The 27,173-nt window shown below is 49.5% G+C and overlaps 2 protein-coding genes across 3 annotated transcripts in view; one reads left to right on the forward strand and one right to left on the reverse strand.

Annotated features, from left to right (window-relative positions):
- The first annotated feature begins 61 nt into the window (after positions 1–61).
- On the forward strand, positions 62–17,576 carry LOC122363481 (mannosyl-oligosaccharide 1,2-alpha-mannosidase IA-like). Its single transcript, XM_043332787.1, has 10 exons — positions 62–557; positions 4,113–4,850; positions 8,795–9,013; positions 9,988–10,167; positions 11,262–11,475; positions 11,847–12,074; positions 14,277–14,415; positions 14,920–15,064; positions 15,447–15,563; positions 16,010–17,576. Exons 2-10 carry the CDS (start codon positions 4,275–4,277, stop codon positions 16,133–16,135), a joined length of 1,944 nt encoding a protein of 647 aa, XP_043188722.1. The 5' UTR covers positions 62–557; positions 4,113–4,274; the 3' UTR covers positions 16,136–17,576.
- A 225-nt stretch (positions 17,577–17,801) lies between these two features.
- The window catches only part of LOC122363482 (dual specificity protein kinase CLK2-like), a 97,422-nt gene continuing 88,050 nt past the window's right edge, over positions 17,802–27,173 (reverse strand). For both annotated transcript variants that reach the window (XM_043332789.1, XM_043332788.1), the window contains one exon: positions 17,802–19,709. In XM_043332789.1, the coding sequence (XP_043188724.1) occupies positions 19,655–19,709 (55 nt within the window). In that variant the 3' untranslated portion in view covers positions 17,802–19,654. The remainder of the gene's footprint in view (positions 19,710–27,173) is intronic.

The raw sequence follows: 27,173 nt of genomic DNA on the forward strand, positions 1-27,173 counted from the left end.
CCAAAACGAAGGTAAAACTTCATCGTGTGATGTGTAATAAGTGCCATATCATGCGGCGTTCATGAAGCTTTTGAGACGCTCAACAAAGCTCTATTTTAAGGGCGACTTCACATTACAGCCCTAGTAAATAAAAATTGTAACAAACTTGGTAGTTTTTTGGTTATGAATTGCATTAGAATCAAGGTCAGAATAGTAAAACTGTAGAAGAGAATTCTTTTATTGAACTCAAGTTCAAAGAAACAGTATATTTACGTTAGTTATAAAAAACATTAGGTCAACGACCGCTGCTGAATTTCTCCCAACTTGTCAATGTGAACGTAACTTAAAATTTTCATCGAGGTTGACCACAAAACTGAAAGTTTAGTTCCTCGCCTACTTCCGGGTCGTATGCAAGTTTACGATTGAATCCCGGGTGTGGTTCAGGGTAAAAGTAGTGTTCTCTGGCTTTTCTACTAATTTTACATATTGGCTAACTGCTAATTATATTAACCTTTATAAACTGGTTAGCACTTTGCACATACAAGCACAGCCAGTTTCTGCGGTGCCATCTCAATGAGGTAAGTTGCATTTAACTGTTAACTTTTCCAGTCCTGTTGACATATAAATGTGTGCATAATATTTTCTTATACATCAGTATGGCCTTCTAATGATGTCTCTCATAAGTTGATTTGCCTAATGGCATTTTGTAACGGCTGACTAAAGCGACCGAGCAACCGAGTGGTTTTGGTTTGGTTACTATTTTAGCATGCTGTTATTTCTTTGGTTTTCATTGGTTGAGTTTTCATGTTCTGTAAGGTTGACTAATGGTAGACCAAGAAACTTTGGCAATAAAATTCCTTATTTGGCAAAACTGGCTGCATGCTATTGCTCATAAACAAAACAGCAACCAAACAGTGTTGATGTTGACCAGTTAAGTCATGCTTTGGTAAGAGTGATTAGTTAGCTTGGTCTAAAAATTGTCAATACGATTAAATGTGTGCCACATTTTCTTAAGGCACATTGACATGACTCTCTCTATTAGATTATGTGCATGTTATACAAATTAACTAATTTCTGAAGAGGGGATGTCCACACCTGTACTTGATTGGCCTGTTGTGTCTGCTTCAGTGGATGCTTGTGAGTGAGAGTGACTGTTACTGATTGCATGGTAGGGGTGGGGTGAACTGTGAAGTAGAGGTGTCTAGTTAGCATTGAGACAGTTCATAAGCTTGTTGAGAGGGTGTCCGTGCCTCTGACAATGATAAATGGTGGCCATGGCAGGCAGTTCCAACTGTTGATGACTCTGACCAACAATGGGTGTTGATGGATGTGAGTGATGGCCATTTGTGATTTGGGTAGGACATATCTATATGATGTAAATGTGACTTAACAATTACCTCCTGAATCATTACAGAGTGTTTGATAAGCTCTACACTGGTTGTAAAGGTAGAAGGTGTACATAAGTATTTGGTGTACATAAGGTGTACATAAGTCACATAAGTGTACATAAGCCATACAAGGTGTACATAAGTCAGCTTTCACTTCTAAGCACCCAGCCCTGTTAGCAACAAGTATTATAATTGCATGGTATATGGTATTCCATATCAATTTTCACACTTCTTGCTAAAAAAGCATCATCAAACCTTGCCTAATCAACCAAAAGCATACATAATTTCAACTTACATGACCTTTACATAACCACAACACTTACATTATAACCTACTTGATGCCCTCTTAAGGCCTAACACCTATCGGACATTGCAGCTTAGATGGACAGGTCGTTTTATTGAAGTTTGCCAGTGGATCATGCTGCCACCTAGACACTTGCAATATTCACAACTCAAGGCTACAAATTTTAAGAGACAAGCCAGGTGCTGGATATATGCTCAGTTGCTGGGTTATTAATGTCACATATTTCATTAATAGTGAGCACCTAGGGGCTAGGGCAACCTGGGGGCTGGGGCATAAGCTACTCATTCAACAGTTATGAATGAATTTATATAGATAACAATAAATAGGTGGGCATTTTCTCATGACCAAAGGACAGGTAACAAAAACACCTCCCCCATATTGAGTTCATGAGTCATGATATTCTGGTCATCCAAATGCACAATGCCCACACCCACACCATGGTGTGAAGCTGCTGGAACCCAAAGGCCAAGCCTAGCAGCCGTGAAATGCCTTGAGCAAATGACAAGTTTGAAGGAAGGTAGATGGGCAGGTCCTTTTAATGAGAAACAGGCATGGTAGTTCCAAGCTGCAAAATATGTTACCTGCCTAATTTTGATCAGATCTTGTGGGATTCAGCAATACAGGTGGTGATGTAACATTGTCAACAATCGTTTTGCAACAGAAGCTTGACTTGACATCCAGTATACCAACAAATATTTTCTGACAATGTTAACCCTCCATTAATGTGAACTTACGAAGTTGGGCAAGCTATGGCATTTAAAAGTAATGGTTTTGGGAAAGGGTGGTGCAAAGTAAAACGTGGATATGAGCGTGATGTTGGGTATTATCCAATCGTTTTTCTGATCAGACCACACAACTCTTTATCGCCCATCTTTTCATTGTCAGCTGCTCCTGATCTCTGTTTACCCACTCCAGTCTGAGCTCTCTTATCTTGAGCTACTGGGCACGCTTCTGATATGTGTTGTACGCCACGCATCACCACTCACCACAGTATCATCGAGGGCTAATGGTGGCATTTCTTGCCTGATAAAAGACGCTAGACAAATGTGAACTCGTATGAGTCATGAACTCCTATCCTAACATCTAGATTCCAGAGTTCCACATTCATGGCTATCATGTGTCTTCTACCACGTGGGATGATCGTGCTATGCAAGCGACATCCTGCAAGTTGTATTAAACTAGTAACTACCGAGCATCACAGGTGTCCGCGTCGTAAAAAAATGGCTTTTGTAGGATTTTATATTTACTGGATAGGCACTTGCGCTCGTTTTTTTTATTAGTCGCTCTATTTGATGATCCTGTTGTGGTCGGCGTCGTGGATGTAACAATAACTTACACCAGTAAAACGCCTTTTGGGCGAAGAACGAGCGAGCGAGATAGTGAGCCCTGCACGTGCAGAAGGGCGAGAAGGTACTTCCAACGGGCTTGTGCAAAGCACCCTTCTAACCGGTCGCTAGCGGTGTACCAAATTTGAACGCAATCGGCCCAGCCGTTCCTGAGATCTGGAAGCGGCATTCTGCACGTGCGCACGTGCAAACGGGGTCAAAAATGACTTTTGCACGGCACCCTACTAACCGGTCCCCAACCGTGTACCAAATTTGAGCGCAATCGGCCCAGCCGTTCTCGAGATCTGGAAACGCCCCCTGCACGTGCGCACGTGCAGTACCACCCTAACCGCAACACATGGGAATGCATTGCCTGGTGGGTGCCTACCTGTATGCCAAGTTTCAGCGAAATCGCCCCAGTAATTACCGAGTTACTGAAATGGGAACAAATTTGGCACCTCTTATTGTTGTATTTTGCACGTGCAGTGGGGGTCACTCACATAGATGAAGAGTATCCGACCTTTGGTAGAAGGGATGCAGCTACCCTATAAAAATGACCGCAAGACAATCGCTCAAGCCGCTGCTGAGATATGAGCCTATCAAAATCACTACTTTTGCAAAACAGCTTGAACACCCTTGACTTTTCACGTGGCACGTGCCACGACGGTCACTGAGATGTGTCAAAAGTAGTCAATTACGGGGTAGAAGGGATGGGGCTACCCAGCAAAAAAGACCGCAGGCAAGTCGGTCCAGCGGTTGCTGAGATATAAGCCTCTCAAAAGCGTTACAGGCCGGGCCGGGCCGGGCCGGGCCGCTCATACTGAGATTTTTCCGTTATATTGAAAAGACTTCGCTTCGCTCGCTGCGCTCGCTCGCTCGTAATAATTTGTGTGATTTGTCAATAATGTTGACTATCAACTGATAAATGAACTAGCACTGCACTGTACCTATTCCGACAATCATCATTCCAGCCATTTACATATATTTGTATTGGCTACGAATGTTAATGATTGAGCGATTTACCGATAGCTGTCTCCTTCCGGATCCGGACGATGTTACATTTGTGATTTGTTCTTTATCTTCTGCCTTGTCATTGACGTGCGTCTTTTGTTGCAGCTGACGGCGGCACAGGTTGAAGCTGCCAGCCGTCAATAGGCTCTGTGTAAACGGTCGAGTGTGAGACTATTCCCCGGCCGTGGCGGACCCCCGCCGGGCCATGAGCGCCGTCTGAGGAGAGTGCCGCCGGTGTGACCCGTTCGGTGCTCCGCGCGCGCCACCATGCCCGTCTCGGACGACATTCTGCCGCGGTACCAGCGGCTGCCGGGCGGCAACGGCGGCCGGCCGTTCCGCTGCCGCGAGACGCACCTCTTCTTCGCCATCGGCGCCACCATCCTCATCATCTGCTTCGGCACCATCTTCTTCATGCCGGACCTGAGCGAGAGCCTGCGGCGCATGGAGAGCCTGAGTCGGGTGCAGAAACAGGTGCGCGACACGGCCGAGGGCTTCCTGCTGCCGCCGCCGCCGCACGCCGAGCCGGACGCGGTCGGTGCCGCTCCGCCGCGCCACGCCGGCCAGATCGAGGACCCGCACCTGGCGCAGGACCGGCAGAAGCTGTACGAGAAGGTGCGCTCGGCGGGCGGACTGCCGCCTCCACCCCTGGCCAAGCCGCGGCAGGGCGCCGCCGCCGCCGACGCGCCTGCCGACGCCGGCGATGCCGATAATGTGGATGTGGACGAGCCGCTGCCTGCGGCCGCGGCGGCTGCCGTGCCCGGCGCGGGGACCAACAAGCGCGCTCTGCCCGAGGGGGAGGACAGCGACCCCGTGATGCGCCAGCGGCGGGATACGATCAAACAGGTCAGTCGGTGCACACTGCACACGGGGCGGGGAACGACCGGATGCACTACGCTCCAATGGGTTCCGGGTCGGATGGTGTACGGGTGGGTGGGGCGGAAACGACACACAGCTGCACGGGGCATGACGTCCGCCATGGCCCCGTCACGTAACATAATGCTGTTATTAGGGATATGAATTGGTGCATAGTGATTTTCCTGTCAGTCAGCAGCATGGACCATTTGAGGCACACTGATGACATCACGGGCACTGAAAGCTGTTAACCATTGTCCTGCGAGAGGAAAGCTAAAATGCCTGACAAAATCGTCGTCGAATTGGGAGTATGCCAGTCGCCGGGCTTGTTTGAGATATAACTACCAGTATAGCGCCTTTTGGGGCGACTAACGGAGCGAGCGAGGGGTTGAGTCTTGCACGTGCGAAATTTCGAGGGGGCACCTCCAACTGACTCGTGCACGGCACCCTAATGACCGGTTTCTAGCGATGTGCCAAATTTGAGCACAATCGGCCCAGCCGTTCTCGAGATCTGGGAGCGGCACCCTGCACGTGCGCACGTGCAAAATGGGTCCCAACTGACTTGTGCACGGCACCCTACTAACTGGTCCCTAACCGTGTACCAAATTTGAGCGCCATCGGTCCAGCCGTTCTCGAGATCTGGAAACGACCCCTGCACGTGCGCACGTGCAGCAGCACCCCAACTCTGGCACATGGATATGCAGTGCCTAGTGGGTGCCTACCTACATACCAACTTTCAGCGCAATCGGCCAAGTAGTTACCGAGATATTGCAACAATTACAAAACTGACACCTCTTCGTTTTGCACGTGGCACGTGCATAAGGGGTCACCTATATGCATCGGGAATGGTCCAATACTTGGTAGAAGGAATGAAGCTACCCTACAAAAATTACCGCGTGTAAATCGGTCAAGTGGTTGCTGAGATATAAGCCTCGCAAAAGCGTCCGCACGGCCGGCCGGCCGGCCGGCCGCTCATACTCAGAAATTTCCGTTAATCTAAGGAAAGACTTCGCTCGCTTCGCTCGCTCCGTAATTATGAATGGTGGGACTGCTTTCATATTACGCAAAAACATGCAGTCTTGCATGTTTCAAAGCCGACGAAAACAATGACTGTGCAGTTATGCGTGCAGTGTATGCCATTCTTCATTGATCATGCGTGCACGGTGAGCGTCTCACATTACCTTCAGTTGGGCGGTAATATATATTACTGTATGCCTGGCCTATTCAAATACATTAGCAAGAGGGGTGTGGTAATAACTGGTGTAAGCAAATTGACCACGGTCAAAAATGCATTACCAGAATGCACTTAAGCCAACATTTTGGGATGGTCTCGTTCCTAAGTCGGCTAAGAGCTTCGGTCCAGAAAATAAATTTATCGTTGGCATACAGTAAAATACATACCAAACTCGGCCGGTGATAAATTTTCAAGACCTCAGTCCTTACTGATTTTTGAACTCGGCCTTCGGCCTCGTTCAAAAATCCAGTAAGGACCTCGGTCTTGAAAATTTATTTACACCGGCCTCGTTCAGTATTATATATTACTGACCGGGCCGACGAAATTATTTGGAAACGAGGTTTGCAAAATTGACGTAGGCCCGAGTGCGAAGCACGAGGGCCGGAGTCAAATTTTGCAAACCGAGTTTCCAAATAATTTCGTACGGCTGAGGTCAGTAAGATTTTTCCTACATGCCGCATACCTGCTAAGTAGTTTCGACAGGTTTTGGTGACACTTTTATACAATTGTTTTGTCCATAATTTCCAAACAGTGATTGCGCTACTGCTGCGGATAAAGATTTGAAGGAAATTTATAGAAGAAAATGCATCAAAATACCTCACTTCAAAAAGAATCTCGTCTGAAAATATCAACCCAGAATGGCACCACAATTGGATATCCTAGGAACATCATACATGAATAATTTGCCACGACATAAGAACAAGAAGAAGGTAGAATGTATAATATTTCTAGTGATTAAACGTGAATTTTCCAGTGTTCTTGCAAGAATCTTTTCTTTATTTATGTAATCGTACTTTGCTGATGCCCTATGGCTAAACTTTCGTGAAATACATTATATTTTCCATATTTTACATGTTTGTTTCGAGGAAAGGACTACAACTGTCAAATAATAACGCAATAACTCATGCCCAAGGTATCAGTGGACATATCAAACGAAGATAAGACAACAAGCGATAACGGATTTCGATTAGGTAATAGGCGCATATCTTAACATAATTTCGGCTTTGTAACCAATACAAAGCATTTCAAAACCCTTGATAAGCAGAGCAGAGATTTTTTTTACCAAAAAAGTTAGTTTTCTAATTTTACGCGGCAAATATCATGCAATAATGATGCCAATTATACATTCCCTATCAATTATACCTCTGGGCTAGTGTGATAAACTGTAGTTTAGAGGTCATTGCCCTGGGCAGTAAACCCGGGCAGTAAACTTTTGTTTCCTGCCCGGCCTATCAAATAACATGGCAATTTGACACAGACAGTTTCTTGGTCATAGTTTTACTGCCCGGCTCGTGCTGTGCTTAAGACATACCCCGGCATGTAGGAAACATTTATGAGGAACATGGTTTTGATGCCTGCTTGGGCTGGTGGTTTGCTGGAATTATTCGTACTACCCGTTGATAATTAACATTCACGACAGAATGTGACACGACAGTTGATTGCTGAGCGTCTGAGTGTAGCAACACAATATTGATTGTATCTTTTTGCGATTAAACGCTAGCTAGTTTTTGCATTGCTTACTTCCACTTAAAAGACAACTCAGGTAATAGTTAAAACACTATTTTTATAGATTCTCTTACTTTTGAATGTATTAACTCGTTCTCTCTGAGGATTTAGTTTTGGTTCTTGTCGGTATCCGGATTAAATGTCTCATATTTCGTAATTAATGCTGGCCTTGCCCCGGGATTCCAGACTACGTAATTATGGAAGTCGCGTGTGGTATGCAGTATCTGACAAATGCCATATAATTCCTTGTGTAAACTGGGTTAGTGATGTTTTGGCAGTGCCCTTGAGCCCAAAGGTAAAGATACGTGGAGGGATTTTCCTATCTCCTGGCCCCGCCGCCTACTAGAAGTGGTAGCATGCTGCTAAGCTGAGCGATAACAGCTCTGTAAAGATTAGGATACGATTAAATGGGAGAAGGTTCCTTCGTGTCGTACTGCATGGATACAATATCAGTCCCTTGATAGCCTTCGTTATTTGTTTTCAGCAGGCTCCGGGGATATTTGACTTCGTCGCCAAAAGTTCAGCTATTTATTAATAAGGAACCGTTTGCTCTTATTTTGGTTTAAGTAGCCTATGCCATTTTGCTCAAGGCTTAATAGAGTCTCAAGCTAGATAATTGAGTCCCGGCTTCAGTACACGGGTCACGGGCTTGCATCGCCGTCACCGTCACAGGGCTTCCGTTCGTCACACAGTTCCCATGACAGGTCCACCATGTGTGTCACAGTCCGCGCCGCATGTCACAGGCTCACATCCCTGTCACTCCCTCCACAGCCCACAGCCGTGAGCCGCGCGCCTCTGCCTCGTGCACGCCTTCGGCTTCCATTGTGTGCGTCGGAGCTTTTACTGACACCACCTGTCCCGCGCCCTGTATAACGAGCTCTGTCGGTGATAACGGTATCTATTCCGAGTGTATTCATGAATGGCGCCCGCTCTATTTCCCCGCATTTCGCCGTGGGAATATAGGTTACAGTAGCGATGGTGATTAGAGTATTATCGCCGCATGTTTCCCAAGGTCGGCTCTCGGAAGCCCGCGGCTGTATCAGTGCCTATTTACCGGTACGTGACTCGCGTGACCTTTGTATCCACAGCACACACAAACAGCCAGCGGGGATAGCCGTCAGTCGTATTGATAAGTCGTGACTCATTTCACACACACAACTCAGGCTCACTGACCCTCGCTCATTGTCACCCACAGATGATGCAGCACGCGTGGAAGGGTTACGCGACGTACGCGTGGGGCTCCAACGAGCTGCGACCGGTGAGCAAGCGCGGCCACTCGGCGGGCATCTTCGGCAACCGTCCCATGGGTGCCACTATTGTCGACGCCATGGACACGCTCTACATAATGGGCATGGACGCCGAGTTCGAGGAGGGTCGCCGATGGATCGCCGATCACCTAGATGTCAGCAAAATGGTAAGTGTGAGGGGATCAGAGAAAGAAGGGGAGGGGTCCAACAGTCGTTGCTGTGCTGTGGGAGACCGTGCTCTGTTGTTGATGATAGTCGTAGTGTAGGTAATAGGTAGGAGGTATTGCTTGGTGTGCGGAAGTTGCATCTCAGATTCATTAGTCCTAATTCCTATTTCCTATTGCCTTATATGTAGACTCTGCAATGTAGCAACCAATGCCTGTTTTGCAGTCACTATAAAGAACAGGATGATATTGATGCTCGTGGTGGTATCCCTGCACCACCGAATTAAAGCTACTATCAGTCATCAGAACATGAAGCTGATCTTGAGCATCGCCTTCTTTATCCCAAGTTCCGTCCCAGTCCTTGCCTGCAAAACACCACACTTCATCCTATAATCACGGCACTTAATTTTGATCTCCGCGAGTTAGCTGGCCGACGTGGCTGAGCGGAGCCAATTGATTGAGCCTTCAACGCGCATCCGCGGCCGCGGCGGGCCCCTCTGCCGGTCGCCGCAGCGGCTGCAGAACGCTTTGGCGGCGCCACACTGCCGGGACTGTACATCACATAACGGTGGTGTTTATGGCACGACTTTCAGGGCCTATTGTGGGTGGAGTTTTTGGATGTGGTATCGGACGGGCAATAGCGGTTTTCATGAGTGGGATGCCGTGATGGGTGTGACAGTCGCGGTAACTGTAGAATCGAATTGAAGGTGTGGCGGGTGTAGCGGTAGCCTTGTATTTTTTTCGAGTACGTCATCAGCTGAGTTAGAATGTTATGCCGAGCGTCATATGCAACGGTAACCTCACTTTAAATTGTATATTTTATTTACCACTGATGTCAATCTCGCCAGTTCATAGTCCCGCCTTATCGCTCACATTATCGGCCTTCCCCGCTATCTCCTACTCCCCCTGGCCCCTCCCCTTTCTCATCCCGTGACATCACCGTGACGTCATCACCGTGTGACCGCGCCCTCCGGCAGGACTCTGAGGTGTCCATATTCGAGATGAACATCCGCTACGTGGGCGGCCTGCTCTCCTGCTACGCGCTCACGGGCGATACGATGTTCCGCGACAAGGCGCTCGCCATCGCGCACGCCATGCTGCCCGGCTTCAACACGCCCACCGGCATCCCGTACAGCCTGGTGGTGCCCACCACTGGCGTAAGTGGCGCGCGCGCCGCGGCACTTTAATGACACCTGCTCGTATTGACCGATACTTAAAACGTACTGTGTGATGGCTATTCAAGTTCCAGTTGGTTGAGTGCTGCTCATTCTTTGTTTTGTATCGATTTGGAAACTCTGGGTATGTGCATATGGAACACAATATCGCTAATGCACTGCCGACTGCCAAGTTTACATATTACGGAGCGAGCGAAGCGAGCGCAGCTTTCCTTAGATTAACGGAAATTTCTGAGTATGAGCGGCCGGCCGGCCGGCCGTGGTCACGATTTTGCGACGCTTATATCTCAGCAACCACTTGACCGATTTACACGCGGTAATTTTTGTAGGGTAGCTTCATTCCTTCTACCAAGTATTGGACTATTCCCGATGCATGTGAGTGTGAGAGTTTTGCACGTGCCACGTGCAAAACGAAGAGGTGTCACTTTTGTAATTGTTGCAATATCTCGCTAACTACTTGGCCGATTGCGCTGAAAGTTGGCATGTAGGTAGGCACCCACTAGGCAATGCATATCCATGTGCCAGAGTTGGAGCGCTGCTGCACGTGCGCACGTGCAGGGGTCGATTCCAGATCTCGAGAACGGCTGGACCGATGCCGCTCAAATTTGGTACATGGTTAGGGACCGGTTAGTAGGGTGCCGTGCAAAAGTCAGTTGGGACCCATTTTGAACGTGCGCACGTGCAGGGTGCCGCTTCCAGATCTCGAGAACGGCTGGGCCGATTGTGCTCAAATTTGGCACATCGCTAGAGACCGGTTAGTAGGGTGCCGTGCACAAGTCAGTTGGAGGTACCCCCTCGCAATTTCACACGTGCAAGGCCACCCTCTAGCTCGCTCCGTTAGTCGCCCCAAAAGGCTTTATACTGGTTTACTTTATTTGTGGTAGATTAGTCAATAACTTGTTTCGATTCTCACTCTTAATGTCATTATGACGCCTTGATTGGTTTACATGTGTGCTAACAGCACCATTTTGCCTTTGTGATCGTAAATGTGTCTGACCTTCCCGCTTATATGTTTTCGACCTCTCGGTACGTCCTATTCTCACCTAAACCATCCGTCCTGTCGCCTCTGCTGACAGCGCGCCAAGAACTACGGCTGGGCTTCGGGCGCCAGTTCGATTCTCTCCGAGTTCGGCACTTTACACATGGAGTTCAGCTATCTCTCGGACGTCACTGGAGAGCCAGAGTACAGGAAGAAAGTGGAGCGAATCCGACAGGTGCTCAACGGACTGGAGAAGCCCAACGGACTCTACCCCAACTACCTGAACCCCAAGACGGGCAAATGGGGACAGCGTGAGTACAGGGGAGGCGTGGCTGGAATGGCGCAGGGGTGGTTTGACGACCGGGGGACTGGCTGACTGAGTAGTGTGTGCACTGTACAGTGTATCAGTTGCTTTTATCTGACTTCTTAGTTTTTGCTTGAGACAGGTTTTATACATTTTACAGCGGGTGCAATGCAATTCTCTGCTATGAGTTGGATTCGGGCCTTTTCTTTGCCTGATTAGATGATTGTCAGCAGTGTTTTTGATATTACATTTGTCCCACATACATTGTTTTACCTTGTACTGCCTACAATAATATTTACGATCACGTATATAGCTGAATAGTGTAGGGCCCACAGTAGGGCCGTCATCCCCACTGACTGACCACCCTCTCGACCACAGGTCACGTGTCGACGGGCGCGCTGGGCGACTCGTTCTACGAGTACCTGCTGAAGGAGTGGCTCCGCTCCGGCCGTCGAGACACCGAGGCCCTCACCATGTTCAGACACGCCATCGGCAACATCACCGAGCGAATGCTGAAGAAGTCCAAGGTGTCCGGTTTGACCTACCTGGCCGAGGTGCAGTACGAGCGGCCTAACCACAAGATGGACCATCTCGCCTGCTTCATCGGTGAGCGAGCTCTTCGGGAGGGACGAGAATGTCTGGTGTTCTGTTATATTGATTCATGAGGTGTTGCGCGTAATATTAAAATTAAAGTTTCGTTTAACGAGTTTCTTCTGATCTTTTTTTTTAAATAACATGCCGCTGCATTACGAGTGGCACAGAAGCAGTAAACTTCCGATTGGATCGATTCCCAATGTTCTTGAACACCCGTCTATTTGTTATGGTTGCCTTATCGGTCAACAGATAACCGTCATCCAGACCAACCGTACTTCCTTTGTGTAGCTAGCCCGCTATTTATTGTTCTTATACGGCCTCTCTCATAACTACGCCTTTTTCATACTCCTGCCGTCCAGCCCTTCTGACTGTTTTCCATCAACTCCTTTTGCGTTTTGCTGGGTTAGGCCCTTTTGGTCTAACGAGGCCACTCTTTTTGCATTCATTATGGTAGTCTATACATGCCGCATTGTAACGGTGTCAAGCTTGGTCACTTCTCACGGGAAGCGTACCGGTTTTCTTTCCCCCAGTGAACTCTCACTGTCCGGTGACTGGCGGTACAGTTGCCCTATATTTGCTATCCGGCGCTAGCCGCGTTTCCCAATAATATGGGTCGGTATGTGTTCACTTTCTGTTGGTGTAACACGCGACGGGACCCCAGTCCGCTGGCGGTCGCCACTCTCCGGTCGGCACGCGGTGGCCTGTGTCGATATTGGCTCCGACCGGTACACACGCCACCCAATAGTCGGGTCAATGTGGCCATGACTCCGCGCCGTACGACCGGCGGCGCCCCTCTCATACACAGACCCGGCCGGGCCGCCCTCCCGCCGTGGCGTCAGCACAGCTGAAACTATGACCGTTCAGGCGCCCGGTGGCGCATGGGGCTGTCGTTTTCCCGGTCATTATAAACTACGTGACTGTGCACTCCTGGCATTTCATTTCCACCTTTACGGGTTGTTTATGGGTGGCTTGTGACGCAGTAGTAATACGTAGATCGTAGTTGTTATAATTGATGACCGGTCAGGTTAGGTGAGTGTGCGCTGGCCGATTCGTTGCCTGCTCCCTGTGGACCCGTGTTTGCCCGCGGGTAACCCCTGGTCGCTCTATCGACTCGGTACTGAGTGGACCGGGCGGTGGCGTGACCGGTCGCCCCCCCCCCCCCCGCCGCCGGCCGCTCGCGTGTATGGTGTGACGACTAACGGACTAACGGATCATCCGGGGATGGTCAGATGGTCATAGCTTGACGGCCTCGGTTTGAATCAAGTGATAATAGAACTCGCGAACAAAGCTGGCAGATTGCATATCGTTTTGATAACATTTGAAAGACGCATTTTTTACCACCTGCCATTATTATTGTAGTAAAGTTCAATTTAAACTGATACATTCTGCTTGTGCTTATGCCTGGTCATTTGAGGTTAATGTAATAATCTTTCCTAAAACGAGGTGTCATAGTGAAGGACATAGTCATTATGCCGTTATAATGCAGTTCGCTGCTTGTGCTTATGGACGTGTGACGGTCCTACAGGAAACGCCTAAATGCATCCGTTGCTTGCAGGGGTTTATGGTCCATTGAACAGAATCAAGAGCTTCCCACCCCGAATAGGCTCAAAATGATCTCAGCAGTCAGTGCGCCTAAACCCCAATAAAAACATCCACCCTGAGAAATAACAAGCAACCCAGACATCGACGCCATTGTTGCATTAACCGTCCATATTTATTTTCATGCAACTCTGCCCATCCGATTCCCAAGCTTTACATCACTGTGTGCCACGCTGATTTCCAAGACCGGACGTATGGATGATAGCTGCTCCTGGCGCGCTCGGCCAGAGACCGGATCTCCCTTCCGTGGCCAATCTGGCGCTGTGAGAAGTCCAGCGGGGCCGGGGAAGCACTGCGCACTTGATTCGGTGCCAATGTGTTGGTATAATGGGAAATGGGAATGTGCTATGCAAGCACATTCCCATTATATGAAGGTCAGGACCTTCATACCCCCCCCCCCCCCCCCCCCCCCAGTCGCTAATGTATCCACGCCATGCGTCCTCCGCCGTCGCTGCATCCCGGTGTTGGTGTAGGTATAAGCATTACTGACTATTCATATCTGATGTCTATTTGCCGCATGTTGTATGTGATGGCCTGGACGTGTCAGAAGCTGATGTCGGTCAGCCAGATGACCTTAGCGCTTCTGTAGCTGATGTGTGTCTGTTTTTCCCACAGGTGGCCTGTACGCACTGGCCGGTGTCACGGACAAGAACAAGGATTCGGCGCGGTACATGGAGATTGGTGCCGAGATCACCAACACGTGCCACGAGTCGTACGACCGCACCGCCACCAAACTGGGGCCGGAGAACTTCAGGTACGACCGGCCGACGCCAGGGGCTCTACCGGCTGCCTCGCCTTGGGCACTGGTTTTTAGTTGGGAATAGGCTTTGGGAGCTTTAGAACCACGATTAGTGAATGCACACAATTTTGCTCTTGTCGCTAGGCTTATCACTGGTGCTAATGTTTTATTGACTCAGTTCACCTCCAACCAACTACAACCAACTTGACTGACTCCAACCAACGCCTTGTCCCGTGGCGCACCGATCGTTGCGTCTGTTCAATGCGTCTGGCGTCTTTTCTGCCCTTCAATCACCCCTGACAACTGATGTCATTTTCCGACAAACGTTACCCTCTACCTCCTCCCTGAAACAACTGTCGACCTCTGCATGTCCTTAGAGATGTACTAACCTCTTCCTCACTCCGGATGAGTCCTTGCCTCTCCCTTTCCCCCCTCCTCCAGCTGCCTCTTTGGCAACTGCTGGCCTCTGCTACCCCTCGGAGCACTTTATTTACTGACCGCTGCCCTCCGTCACCACAGATTCTCCGACGCCATCGAGGCGAAGGCCATGAAACTGCAGGAGAAGTACTACATCCTGCGTCCGGAAGTCATCGAGAGCTACTTCGTCCTGTGGCGGCTCACGGGCGACCCCAAGTACCGCGAGTGGGGATGGGAGGCCGCGCAGGTGCGTTCAGATGGGGCTGGGAGGCTACGTAAGGGATGGGCAGATGGAGATGGGTGCCCAGATGGGACTGTGAGGTAGGAACTAGTCAAATGACACTGTGAGGTCGGCTAGAGATGTGGGTAGGGCATAGTCCGGGGATGTCTAAGTGGGACTGGAAGGCTGAGGTCACGAGTTTGTTCATTGAGTTTGACTCTTGATGAAGCAGCGCTACACTTGTCTTGTTCCAATGCTCACCGTCTCAGCGATGAGTGGACGTTTCGAATACCTTAGCATTAGTGGGTAGTTTTGCGGCAGTAACTATCGACTGGGATACGCCCTACTACCGACACGCTCGTTATCTCTGTACTGCCTCTGACTTCTGCGCCGCCTGGCTCGTCCACAGGCTATTGAGAGGTACTGTCGAGCCGAGGCCGGCTACTCGGGTATACAGAATGTGGACTCCACCAGTCCACGACAGGACGACGTGCAACAGAGCTACTTCCTCGCAGAAACGCTCAAGGTATGTGTTCTAAAGAGGGAGGGAGAATAAGAAGGATGGAAACGTCGAGAGTTGAATGTAGTTACTGTGAGCAATATAGGCATATGGGTGTGTGCGCTGTGTAGATGGCGCTAGGTACCGGATTTGGTGGCATCATTTTGAAACATCGTAGATACTAGAGAGTATTTCTTCTGGGAAAGGGCATGCCACTTTGACACACCATTTCGATAATCTGCTCGCTGTGTTGTTGTATATCAATGCATTTGCTAGTGGTGCAATGTAACTCGCGATAGGAGGCGTCACCATTTTGAGTTCGCCCACGGCAAAAGGATGTGCTCGTGTCTTTTATTATATTGGCGCATCTTTTCTAATATGTTGTCTGTAGATATTCTAATATCCCCAGATATCCCCTACCCGATCGTTCCCAGCTCGCTGGTTGTAGTCTGACCACCACCCTTCCTCCGCAGTACCTGTACCTGCTGTTCAGCGACAACAGCCTGCTGCCGCTTGACCAGTGGGTACTGAACACGGAGGCGCACCCGCTGCCGATCCGCGGCGTCAACCCCTACTACCGGCCGCACGTGGGCGACTAACACCGTGACCAGCTAGCGCCAGTGACCGCCCGCACGGCGGACCAGTCTTCGAAGGGACGTTGAGACGCCCGGAGGTCGATGGGACGGCTCGGGTCGGTCAGACTCACTGTTTGGAAGCGCCTGGGATTGGTAAGACACTTCATCAGGTGTGAGACAAAGTGAGGTTGAAAGTGAGCTTGGTGAGTGTCGTTGGGAGTGAGAGTGAGCCGAATATTGCGACGGACAGACAGAGCCGAGCTTTTGAGAGACGTTGGGAAGCGGCAATGGCGCCGAGACGTGTTCGGAGCCAGTGGACGGGACGCCGGCGGAGCGGGTGGGGTGTGCCTGGGAAGAGCAGGTGAGGGGAGAGTGAGGGGTCTGGCTAGAGAGAGTGAGGGGCTGCTCGCGGTGAGTGGACCCTGTCAGCTCAGTTAAGGGGGTGGCGGTCGGGGCAGAGCTGGCCGGCGGTGCTGATGGGGAGCCAGTGCTGGTTGCTGGGTTTGTGAGCGAGTCACAAGAGACAGATGGAGAGGAGGGGAGGGGAGGGGGCAGAAGGATGGTGTCTTGGTTCGCAGATGGATGTGGCAGACGAGCTGAGCTCTGCTAGCGATGCACGTATGCTTGTGATACTGGACCGAACCCGTAGGTATGTCAGCCCGTGGTCTGGCAGGATTGTAGGTCCGTGTTCCCGAGTTTCATCGGACGGGGTTAAGGGTAGGCGTGGCACCGCTGGCTGCGCATTGCGGGCCATGACGACAGAATGCCGAACGGCAGTAACGATAGTATTGTTCAAGTTTTCCGATACTGAAATCGTGTTTTCCATTGGAGACTAGGTGCGTGTGGCGTTGGCCAATTGTCCTAAGGTCTTACGCTATTATAGATGGTGTTATAGTGATGTGATGTGCTTCTCTATTTAACCCCACTCGTTCTGGGAAAATGGTCTGAAGTAACTGACTACGAGTGTTCTGGTTCGCTCTGAACCGATGTAGAAGTATGTAGCGACCTATCGCCTCGCGATATTGGCTGAATTCCGCGGGACTCTGCTCCCGGAGTCCGCCAGCCGCCTTTACAGGCGATTTGAGCGCTTCGCTGGTGTCCAGCCGTCGTCTCCCCTGTGTTCTGTGCGTGCTGTGGGCGGGACGCAGTGATATTCTAACTACATGTGGTCGCCTTCCGAGGATTTAGCTGTTGTTGACAAGGCGGCGGGCGCGCTCGTGCGCCGCCGCCGCCGCACAGTATATCGTCTCGCGGTGATGTTGGGTGTGTGTTAGACCGACCGGGTCCGTCGATCTGAGCGACGCCAGGTGCTGCGCACCGCGCCGGGCTCCAGCCAGCTCCGACGGCGCTGATAGGTAATTGTTGTTGGAGCACTGTTGGTGTATTGTTTGCACGTAGCGTCGAGCGTCCAGCCGCACGTGGTCACCTGTTTTTATTGCAATAAAACCGTTTTGTCGTGCGGGGAGGCAAGTGTTTCTGTCGTAAGCACTCACTTTTCCTGTTTCGATTCGCTCCGTAGATCTGTACTGACGGGTTTACGCGTTGTTGTTCTCGAGACCGTATTTGGGAGTTGTTTGTAAAAATGTGGATCAGATTATCGTACTGCGTGCTAGATAACTCGAGGGAGTGCAGCAGCTGGGGAGCGATGTCTCTTCATTGCGTCTTGGCGCGTCGTGCTACACTCGATTAACTCGTTCTGTTCACATTGTATTTCGTCGTTGCTCACCCACAACACAGGACCGGCGTCCCGCCGCACCATCACGGGATTACCGTCAGATAGGACAGGACGGTGCCCAGTGGGGCACCTTGTCTGTCGTGCGGTGGGACAGGCCGGGGACTGACCGTCACCAGGGCCACACACACCGCTCGGCCGGCCGGCCCCAGTCAACCCTCAGCTCACAGAAGCACAGCACCAGATCGCTACATACGTCGAACAGCACACAATGCCCTCCGTAGGGGGTAAAACCTCGGTCAAATAATTGTCAAAACTTCTCACTTCCGCCGCCAGACGCAGCTATCAAAGATTTCACTCAGTAAGAGCCGTTCACGCCACTACCTACACAGCTATCATTTCGATCACGTGGCTCTCGCCCTGGCTGCTGACACTTGTAGAGGTCGCGTCAGGGACAAAGGATGGGGACTCGACATGAAATCACCATACCCGGTCACGAACTGCTACGTGAGATACGTGTGGCCCACCGGATGGACTCTGATTTAATATGACGGCGTGATGTGCCGTGTGAACAAAGGGAACGTTACAAAATTGTCGATGCCACTCTGGATCCAGGGCTCGGCAGGCCAACAGGCGAGCGAAGGTGAAAAGCGAACATAGTTTGGGGGGAGGGGGGGGGGGGATAAGTGTAAAATCTCCAGGCCGCACAACAAGAACGAGATATACGATATATCGTAGAATCAAATGGGTCAAATGGGTTTCTCAGCAGATAAATCTCAAGCTCACAATTCTGAAAATACAAACATGTCACCCAAGCCCGTACGCCATTCCAGATAAGGCAACGTTTAATATTTCTAGTTAGACAGTAAATATGCCGTGTTTTACCACATCCAGCGGGCAGTGAACGCGACAAAGCTCGAAGTAACACGCATTGATCATCACAGGGGAGTCGGCCATTGCACAGACTTCGGCGATAGGGCTGGTAAAGCCTGGCAGTGCACACTTGGCACTCAAACAGGCGCTCCTACAAAGCCAACCATTTAAATTAAAAAAAAACATGCGACACACAACCACACAAAGCTCTCAAGCAGATCAGATGCAGTATTATGCATTGGACGGTTCGCTCCTCCCACAAACACCCATTTTGACTGGCAGGTTACAGGTTAGTAGCACACATCTCCACACACAACCGGGCACAAAACAAGACCACTGAAGGCGCGACATCAGCCCACCACGAGACGACTCGTGGCGAAGTATAAAATGGCACAGACTAGCCGGCTAGGCGTGCCCGGCAGCTGGTCCGGGGCACACCTCGCCGGCTCACAGGGTTTACGACTAGTCGGTCATCACTAACGGCGCGGCTGGGCGGACGGGTCGACACCTGGGCGATCGACTCTGGGCGCCATCGATGACCGCGTGACGGGCCGGCATGGGCAGACAGGTCTGTCACGGCCCCTGGCCGCGCTAACCGCCGCCACCGCCCAGCCGCCGGCGCAGTTATCTACATTTATCACTGTCGGCGCGCCACTGGAGCGCAGGAAAGCCGCTGACCGGCCGTCCGTGGGACACTCCGTCCGACACGGCCCGTCACCTCTCGCCCGCCACCGACTGGGAGCCCGCACGGATGGAAGACGCCCAATAGAACCGCAGATACAGTCACAAAGCGATCTGCCTCTTAATATCAGACAGGGACACTCACAGACCTATCACATATCCTGACCAGCTCGAGGAAGCCTTTCGTTTTGCGCTCTCGAAGAGTGCGTTCTGCGTCGTACAGATGATCAGCCGTCGTCACCGGCGGAAGTTTCGGAGTGTCGGGACGTTCAGGGAAGCACGGGCTTGCCGGAGTGTCCTGGACGGGCGCCGCCGGCTCACTGGTAGCCGTTCATTCGTCGGCCCTCCTCCAGCTTGGCGAAGAACGGGTGCCTGCGAACGGACAAACAAGCCGTCACTCAAAGCCACATTGATTCGGATGGAATTAGGTCGTATTGAGCTAGAGCGTTCATACGTCTATGAGCAAATGCCTGGAACTGTTTTACGGTCATGCGTCTTATAGTGACGGCAAAAATGACTACAAAATTTAGGAGCTGCATACGATAAAATGACCTGAGATCTCTTGTAATTGATTGTCACTGTCGAATTGAAAGCAGGAACGTCGTGTGCGCATAACATATGCCGAATACCTATCCCAGACACGGCAACAGCTGAGACCGTCACGTGAGTGTCACATTAACGCAAATGGGCGGCAAAACTCTGCAATTAGGATTACACCAGTAGGCTCTTACTATGTATTTCAGACCCCATGAGACCCTGTTTTTCGGCGATAATTTCTTCAGTTTTTGTCTAATTGGCTTGAAATTTTGACATTAGACATTTCAGCTCAAGCGCCAATTTTCATCAATATGGTCTCTTAACAAAATGTTAATATTTAGAGCACTTGTCGTAGGCTCGTAATGCTAATTAGATTTTGCACCCGGATAGAGGCTCGTTCGCTAGCGCAGCGGATTGGATGGGAGCGCTGGCCAATCACGTTGCGCCGGCCCAACTAAACTCCGCCCACTGGCCGTGACCGCGCTGGGTCTATGCCGGCTCAGTCGGCGGCAGCACCGCGGAGAGGTCGCACGGGGCCGCGCACTGGAAACATACATGGAATCGACAGGAAGTGTCTGAGCGAAAGCCTGCTCTTCATCTGGGGGAGTTGGTAACCGCTTCTCTGTTTTTGATATATCAAGACCGATCCAGCTCAGAATATGAAGAATAATCATAATGAGGATATTAACCTCCCTAGAACCAACCTTAAATAGAGAGCTGAGATATGCACTATCTGAATATCTGAATGAATGTACATTCTAATTCAAGGTAGGTACGTTTTTCGGCTACGAGTCGTTTATTGTTTTCGTTTCGAATTTTCGACCTTCGCATCGAGGTCGTTGTCAAGAAACCTATCCATAGGTTTCTTGACAACGACCTCGATGCGAAGAAACCTATCCATAGGTTTCTTGACAACGACCCCGATGCGAAGAAACCTATACATAGGTTTCTTTACAACGACCTCGATGCGAAGGTCGAAAATTCGAAACGAAAACAATAAACGACTACACCTTTTTAGCCGCGATTTAAAACAGTTGTACTCCATTTTAAAAAAGCTGATCTGTGATTTAAAACTGTTGAACTTGGGTTTAAAACACATGACTTCCTTTTTAAAAGAATTGAATATGATTTTAAAACAACTGACGACGATTTTAAAACAGTTGAATTTATTTTTAAAAGAACTGAACTGCATTTTAAAGTGTAGGTACTAATACAGCATTATCTCATTCATTATCAATGCATTTTGTTGTCATGAAAGCTTATCTAATGCCTTGCCTTTTCTGTTGAAAGTGTAACTAATTTTTGTTTGCCGATGTGTTCTGATTATTGCTTTTGCAATGTTTTTAAAGATAAAAAATCCGTTGTGATACTGGATTGTCAGGAGTGGCTGCGCCGAGCTCTCCGACAGTACCATCAGCCCATGGACAGCATCGCCGTGGTGTGTGACAACGCCCCGGCCCACAACGGCATCGAAACGGTGGCTTCTGAGGCCGAATTCGAGGGACTTGAAATAATCCGAATGGCCCCCTACAGCGCGCCCCTGAACCCGATAGAAGAGTGCTGGTCGGCGTTCAAGGCGGCCATGAAACGGTCCATGGCCGTCACCTTCTGCGACATGCTGAACACGGGCGAGGGGCTCTCGCAGACTGAGCACCGGCTCCGCTACCTGGAGGAGCACATCGACAGAGCCATAACAGCGATAACGCCGGTGTGCTGCCTCAACTGCTACAACCATGTCCAGAGGCACTACGCTGGGTGCATGGCTCTCTTGGACCTATCCATGGGTGTATAAGCTATGCTGTGTACCGGCTAGTGCATGTAGCATGCTCGAAGATATGCAAAGATAGATGCGTCACAAAAGCATGACGATTTTCTATGCAAAGTTACATGTGTACATTGTTTCGAATAATTTCGATGTTAGCTAACGACTGTTAAGCAGGGAAACCACTGACAATGTTATCTGAATGGCCTTGCAATAAATGCAGTGGGATTTTTTATCTTTAAAAACATTGCAAAAAGCAATAATCAGAACACATCGGCAAACAAAAATTAGTTACACTTTCAACAGAAAAGGCAAGGTATTAGATAAGATGCATTAATAATGAATGAGATAATGCTATATTTAGTACACGTTAAAATGCAGTTCAGTTCTTTTAAAAATAAATTCAACTGTTTTAAAATCGTCGTCAGTTGTTTTAAAATCGTATTCAATTCTTTTAAAACGGAAGTCATGTGTTTTAAACCCAAGTTCAACAGTTTTAAATCACAGATCAGCTTTTTTAAAATGGAGTTCAACTGTTTTAAATCGCGGCTAAAAAGGTGTAGTAGCCGAAAAACGTACCTACCTTGAATTAACCCTCGCCCGTAAACGGCGATCTGCCACCTTCGCCCATGCAGGGGGGGGGGGGTTGGTGCGCCCCCCCCTTGGCGTTTGAAAACGGAGCGTCTTAGAGCTTAGCGGAAAAGACCAACGGATTGCTCTCGCCGAGATCTCGCGATTGGTGGCATATTTTTTGGTCCTAGGTCAACATTTGACCTACTTTTGACCGGTCAAAGGTCAAATTTTCGGAAAAATAGACTTTTTTCAACTTTCCGCGGCGATTGCGGCAAAACGGTGGGAGATATCGACTTGAAACCTTCACTATCGTGTTCCTTGATCAATTCTCTATCGTTTGGTATGTATTTCGTTTCCCTAGCTCTAAAAATGGCGCGTTGGGAGCGCCGGAAGTCGGCAAGGTCACAGTCGGCGGCAGAAATTCGAAAAATCAAAATTTAAATTTTTGAAATCTGATTATATTTTTGGATTTGGAAGGTCCATTTGCTCCCTATAGAAGCTAATATTGCTGCATATTCCCATTGAGGTGACAAGAATTAGCAAAATAGTGGTTCGGGCGCTTTTCAAAAATAGTACCGGACGCTGTTCCTCTTGTGACATCATAGCTCCGTGACCTGACCTGACCCGGTCAAGTTTCTTATACCATATGATAGCTAATACTTGCCCCAACATGCATGGGAAGTTTCATCACGATCCATCAACCGATGTCCGTACCACCGGCAGGAAACCTCGGGAGTTGGCACTCAGTTTGTGAAAATCCGGCCGGAGGCTGTTCCCTTTGTGACGTCATAACTCCGTGACCTGACATGACCCGGTCAAATTTTTTTTTATCAAAAGATGCGCAAGGTTTGCCCCATAAGGTACCCAAAATTTGGCGGCGCTGCGCGCCGCCGTTTTTGCACTATTTCCGAAAAACCTCAGGGGGGGGGGGTTGCACCACCCCCCCTACATGGGCGAGGGTTAAGATGTCTAGTCGTAAAACCTTGAAATCATAATGTACATTCTGGCGCCTATCTCATGGTCAGGTCGTGCCACTATTCTGTCACCTATGACAATATGCGAAGCCTCTTCACTATTCGAAAATATCAATATTGGTTGGTTGCGTCAATCGCTGTTTCTGAAGACGCTGTCATACCTATGCAGAAAACAACAGAGTAGGATGATGAGTCGCGAGCACTTCCGATTGCCTAAGACATCGTTCCACGAGCTGTGTTCGTAATTCGGGAAGCGTTGAGAAAGGAGCAGAAATGTGATGAGCGATTTATTGCGTATGGTAGAAATGTGGCATCAGAATAAGCCAAACAAGCGCAAACGCTAGTAAAGAAATCGCGTCTTTTTGTGAAACTAAAGTAACTTTTCAAGCTCTCCAATAGTGAGGCAGTAAGTTACTTACTTACAGGCATTTTAATTACTTGCAGTTCAACACGGAAGCCTGGGGTCATGTCAGTCCGGTGACCTCAATCTAGCCAATTATAAAATGGGTTAGTTCCGAAGGTGTTCATGTTGCACCGCGTTCGCAATCGCATGAATCCATCTCAAGCATACGCATAAGCATAATATATTTCATATTGCAACCACACTTCTTAAATGCTACGGTGTAACTGTTTATCTTGCAAATTTGACGTAGGCTGACCGACGTCTTGCATCAGTTCACAGTCAATAAACATCAACGGCTTTTTTAATGACGTTCAATCAAGCAAAAATGCAGTCACTAGCCCTGAACTTGGTATTAAAGTAGGTATATCTTTATTGATTGACATGGTGTAGGCCAATTTGCGATAAATGCAATAATGAAGGCTATACTCTGTTCCGTTTCAAGCTTGCAGCCGAAGTGCCCTGTTGAAGGCAGTGCGTGATTTCTGTATACCCGGGCAGCGCTTGTCGAACAGCTCTGCGGATCCGAAGGTTGGGACTTTAATTGTGAAAAGCCGCCCGCCCGCCGCAAAACGCAAACACCGCAAAACGCGCAAAACGCACGCCTAAAACGCCAACGCAAACCTCGCAAAAAACAATCGCCCGCCCGCCGAAAACCGCAGAAAAAAACGCACAAAATGCCGCAAAAAAAACGCGCATCCACCGCAAAACACAAACACCGCAAAAAACGCAAACACTGCCGCCGCAAAAAAACGCCCGCATCGCCCGCCGCCAACCGCGAAACGCCGCAAAAACGGCCGCACGCCGCGAACCGCAAAACGCCGCAAAAACGGCCGCCCGCCGCAAACCGCTAAACGCCGCAAAAAACGACCGCCCGCCGCCCGCCGCTAACCGCAAATAACGGCCGGCCGCCGGCAACCGCAAAACGCCGTAAAAAACGGCCGCCCGCCGCAAACCACAAAACGCCGCAAAAAACGGCCGCCCGCCGCAAACCGCAAAACGCCGCAAAAAACGGCCGCCCGCCGCAAACCGCCGCTAAAACGGCTGCCCGCCGCCAAACAGCAAAAACACCCGCATCGCCCGCCCGCCCGCCGCCAAACACAAAAACCGCAAAAAACGCAAACACCGCCGCAAAAAAAAAAACGCCCGCAACGCACGCACGCCCGCCGCCAACCGCAAAACGCCGCAAAAAAAACGGCCGCCCGCCGCCAAACGCAAACACCGCCAAAAACGCATAAACGGCCGCCCGCCGTCAAACGCAAACCCCGAAAAAAAAACGCAAACACCGCCGCAAAAAAAACGCCCGCCGTAGGCAAAACGCTTACACTGACGCATTAAGACAAATATGGCGCCCTGCGGTAAATGTGGTGCATTCATATCTGCCGTTTAAGCAGCCATCCCTTAATTACAGCGCATCCTAATCGACCAATGTTCGACAAAGTTACGCACATTCTGCGCTTTGCGGCAAAAATGGCGCTTTGAGACAAACGTGGCGCACTGCAACAAACATGGCGCATTCGTTCATGTCGCTTAACAATTCATCCACCCACCAAATTCTATCCCAATCGGACTTAAACTGAAAAAGTTATGTACATTTCAATATTTCACTATAAAATATCTCCGCAACGGAGGTGCCCAGATTTGCACGTGTGCCACGTGACCACCGGTGGTGCAAGCAGGACTTGTCCCCTCACTGATTGCACCATTTCAGTGTTCCTGGCTTGTGCTGTTTTCGTGCTATAAGGCCACAAATCGGCAAACACACGATAATCTGGGAGGTACGCGACTCAAACACGTGGCCACGTGGCACGTGCCGGTCCTTTGATAGCTTCACAGTTCACGCCACGTGATGACCCATCGACGTGGCCATCAGCATATAAAAGATGACCCCGGCCGGTGTCACCGTCCCTGAACAGTGGACGGGTAAACTCGAAAAACGGGAAAATTTAGGGAAATTTTACCCTTCGAATATATAATTTCCCCAGAATTTTGAATTTTTCATTTTACAAAAAATCCGAGATAGCAGTTTTTTAGGCCCCTTCATTCTGTGCCTACACCCGTTTTCCGATCGACCCTATCAAAAAAACTGACGGCCTGACGGCCAATTCCCCCATTCCTTGGATTTCACAATGCTAGTATATTTAATCACCAAAATTGACCACGTGCCACGGCACGTGCAATAGCACGTGCGCCACGTGACCACTAGTGCAACAAGCTGTACTCATCTGCTCACCGGCTGCGTTGATTTGGTGTCGCTAGGTGTAGTAGTTTCCACGCCATAGGACCCCCAGTTGGCCAATGTCGGATTTTCCCGGAGGTTACCCCATCAAACACGTTTGCACGTGGCACGTGCTTTTAAATCGCCCCATATCTGACCCATACCATGTAGTAGCCGACACCCCGGTGCACAACATATTGGAACTTTTCCAAAATCTAACGCGGAATTTTTTGGCAAAATTGATTTGAAAATAATTTTTCGAAATCGCCATAGGCTCAGCATGGGGTAACTGTTTGTGACGATTACCCGAAATTTTGTCATTTATATTTTAAGTTTTTACCACCGTCAGTTGGGGTGCCTGCCCGAGATCCGACCCTAAAAATATTAACAAATATAATTGACGAAATTTTTCGCAAATCGAATTTCCAATTTTTCCCCATGTTAACCCTATGGGAAAATGCACGTGCCGATTACCCCAAAACGGGTTAATTATATTTCAAGCGACCGATGCCAGCCGGTAGCTCCCCGATACGGGACCAAACGCTGAAAATAGCAAGAAATTCTACCGTGCCGTTTCGGCGGCGATCAAAATGACCAAAATCGCGGCCGAAACGCTAAACACCCCCCTAGAGAGGTAGCTCAGGTTGGGATTTTCAATAGAAAATCACAATTCTAAAGAATAGTGATTTGTCTTAATTGAAAAGTCCCAACCTTCGGATATGCAGCTCTTACATTTTAAGACGCAAATTCTTGAGCGGAGGAGCGATCTGCTGAAGAAACTCCGACTGCAAGCTTGATATGGAACAGACTATAGTGCGCTAATTACGAGCGCTAGTTTCTGCTGTATCGTTAGTACTGCAACGGTAACCGCAATGCAGCCAGGTCCAATGCGAGCCGCCCCGGTCCGGCATACGGCCTTGGGTCCGGCAGCTACTGCCCCGTCGGCTCCACGCATCCGACTGACCGGCCAAGGTCACCGCTCCGTCAGCCGGGAGGGCGGAGCTTAATGGCCACGTGTCTGTGACGTCACGCCTACGTACGGATAGCCTCTACTCCACTGACGAATTTACGGAGCTGATTTTAACATTACGAGGCAACGACAAGTACCCTAACAATTGATATTTTGTTAAGAGACCATATTAGCGAAAATTGGCGCTTGAGCTGAAATGTGCTTTGCGAAAATTTGAAGACAATTGGATAAATATTAAATAAATTATCGCCGAAAAACAGGGTCTCATGGGGTCTGAAATGCATAGTAGTTCACTGAAAGTATACGTCAGCCATTGTTGCCCAGGCCATAGTATTTAGATGAGATTAGGGAATTGCGGTTCGTTGAACATCACCAAACGCACATTCCTGAGCGATTACAATG

This window comes from Amphibalanus amphitrite, unplaced genomic scaffold, assembly GCF_019059575.1.
Source record: "Amphibalanus amphitrite isolate SeventyFive unplaced genomic scaffold, NRLGWU_Aamphi_draft 000623F_arrow, whole genome shotgun sequence".
Lineage (NCBI taxonomy): Eukaryota > Metazoa > Arthropoda > Thecostraca > Balanomorpha > Balanidae > Amphibalanus > Amphibalanus amphitrite.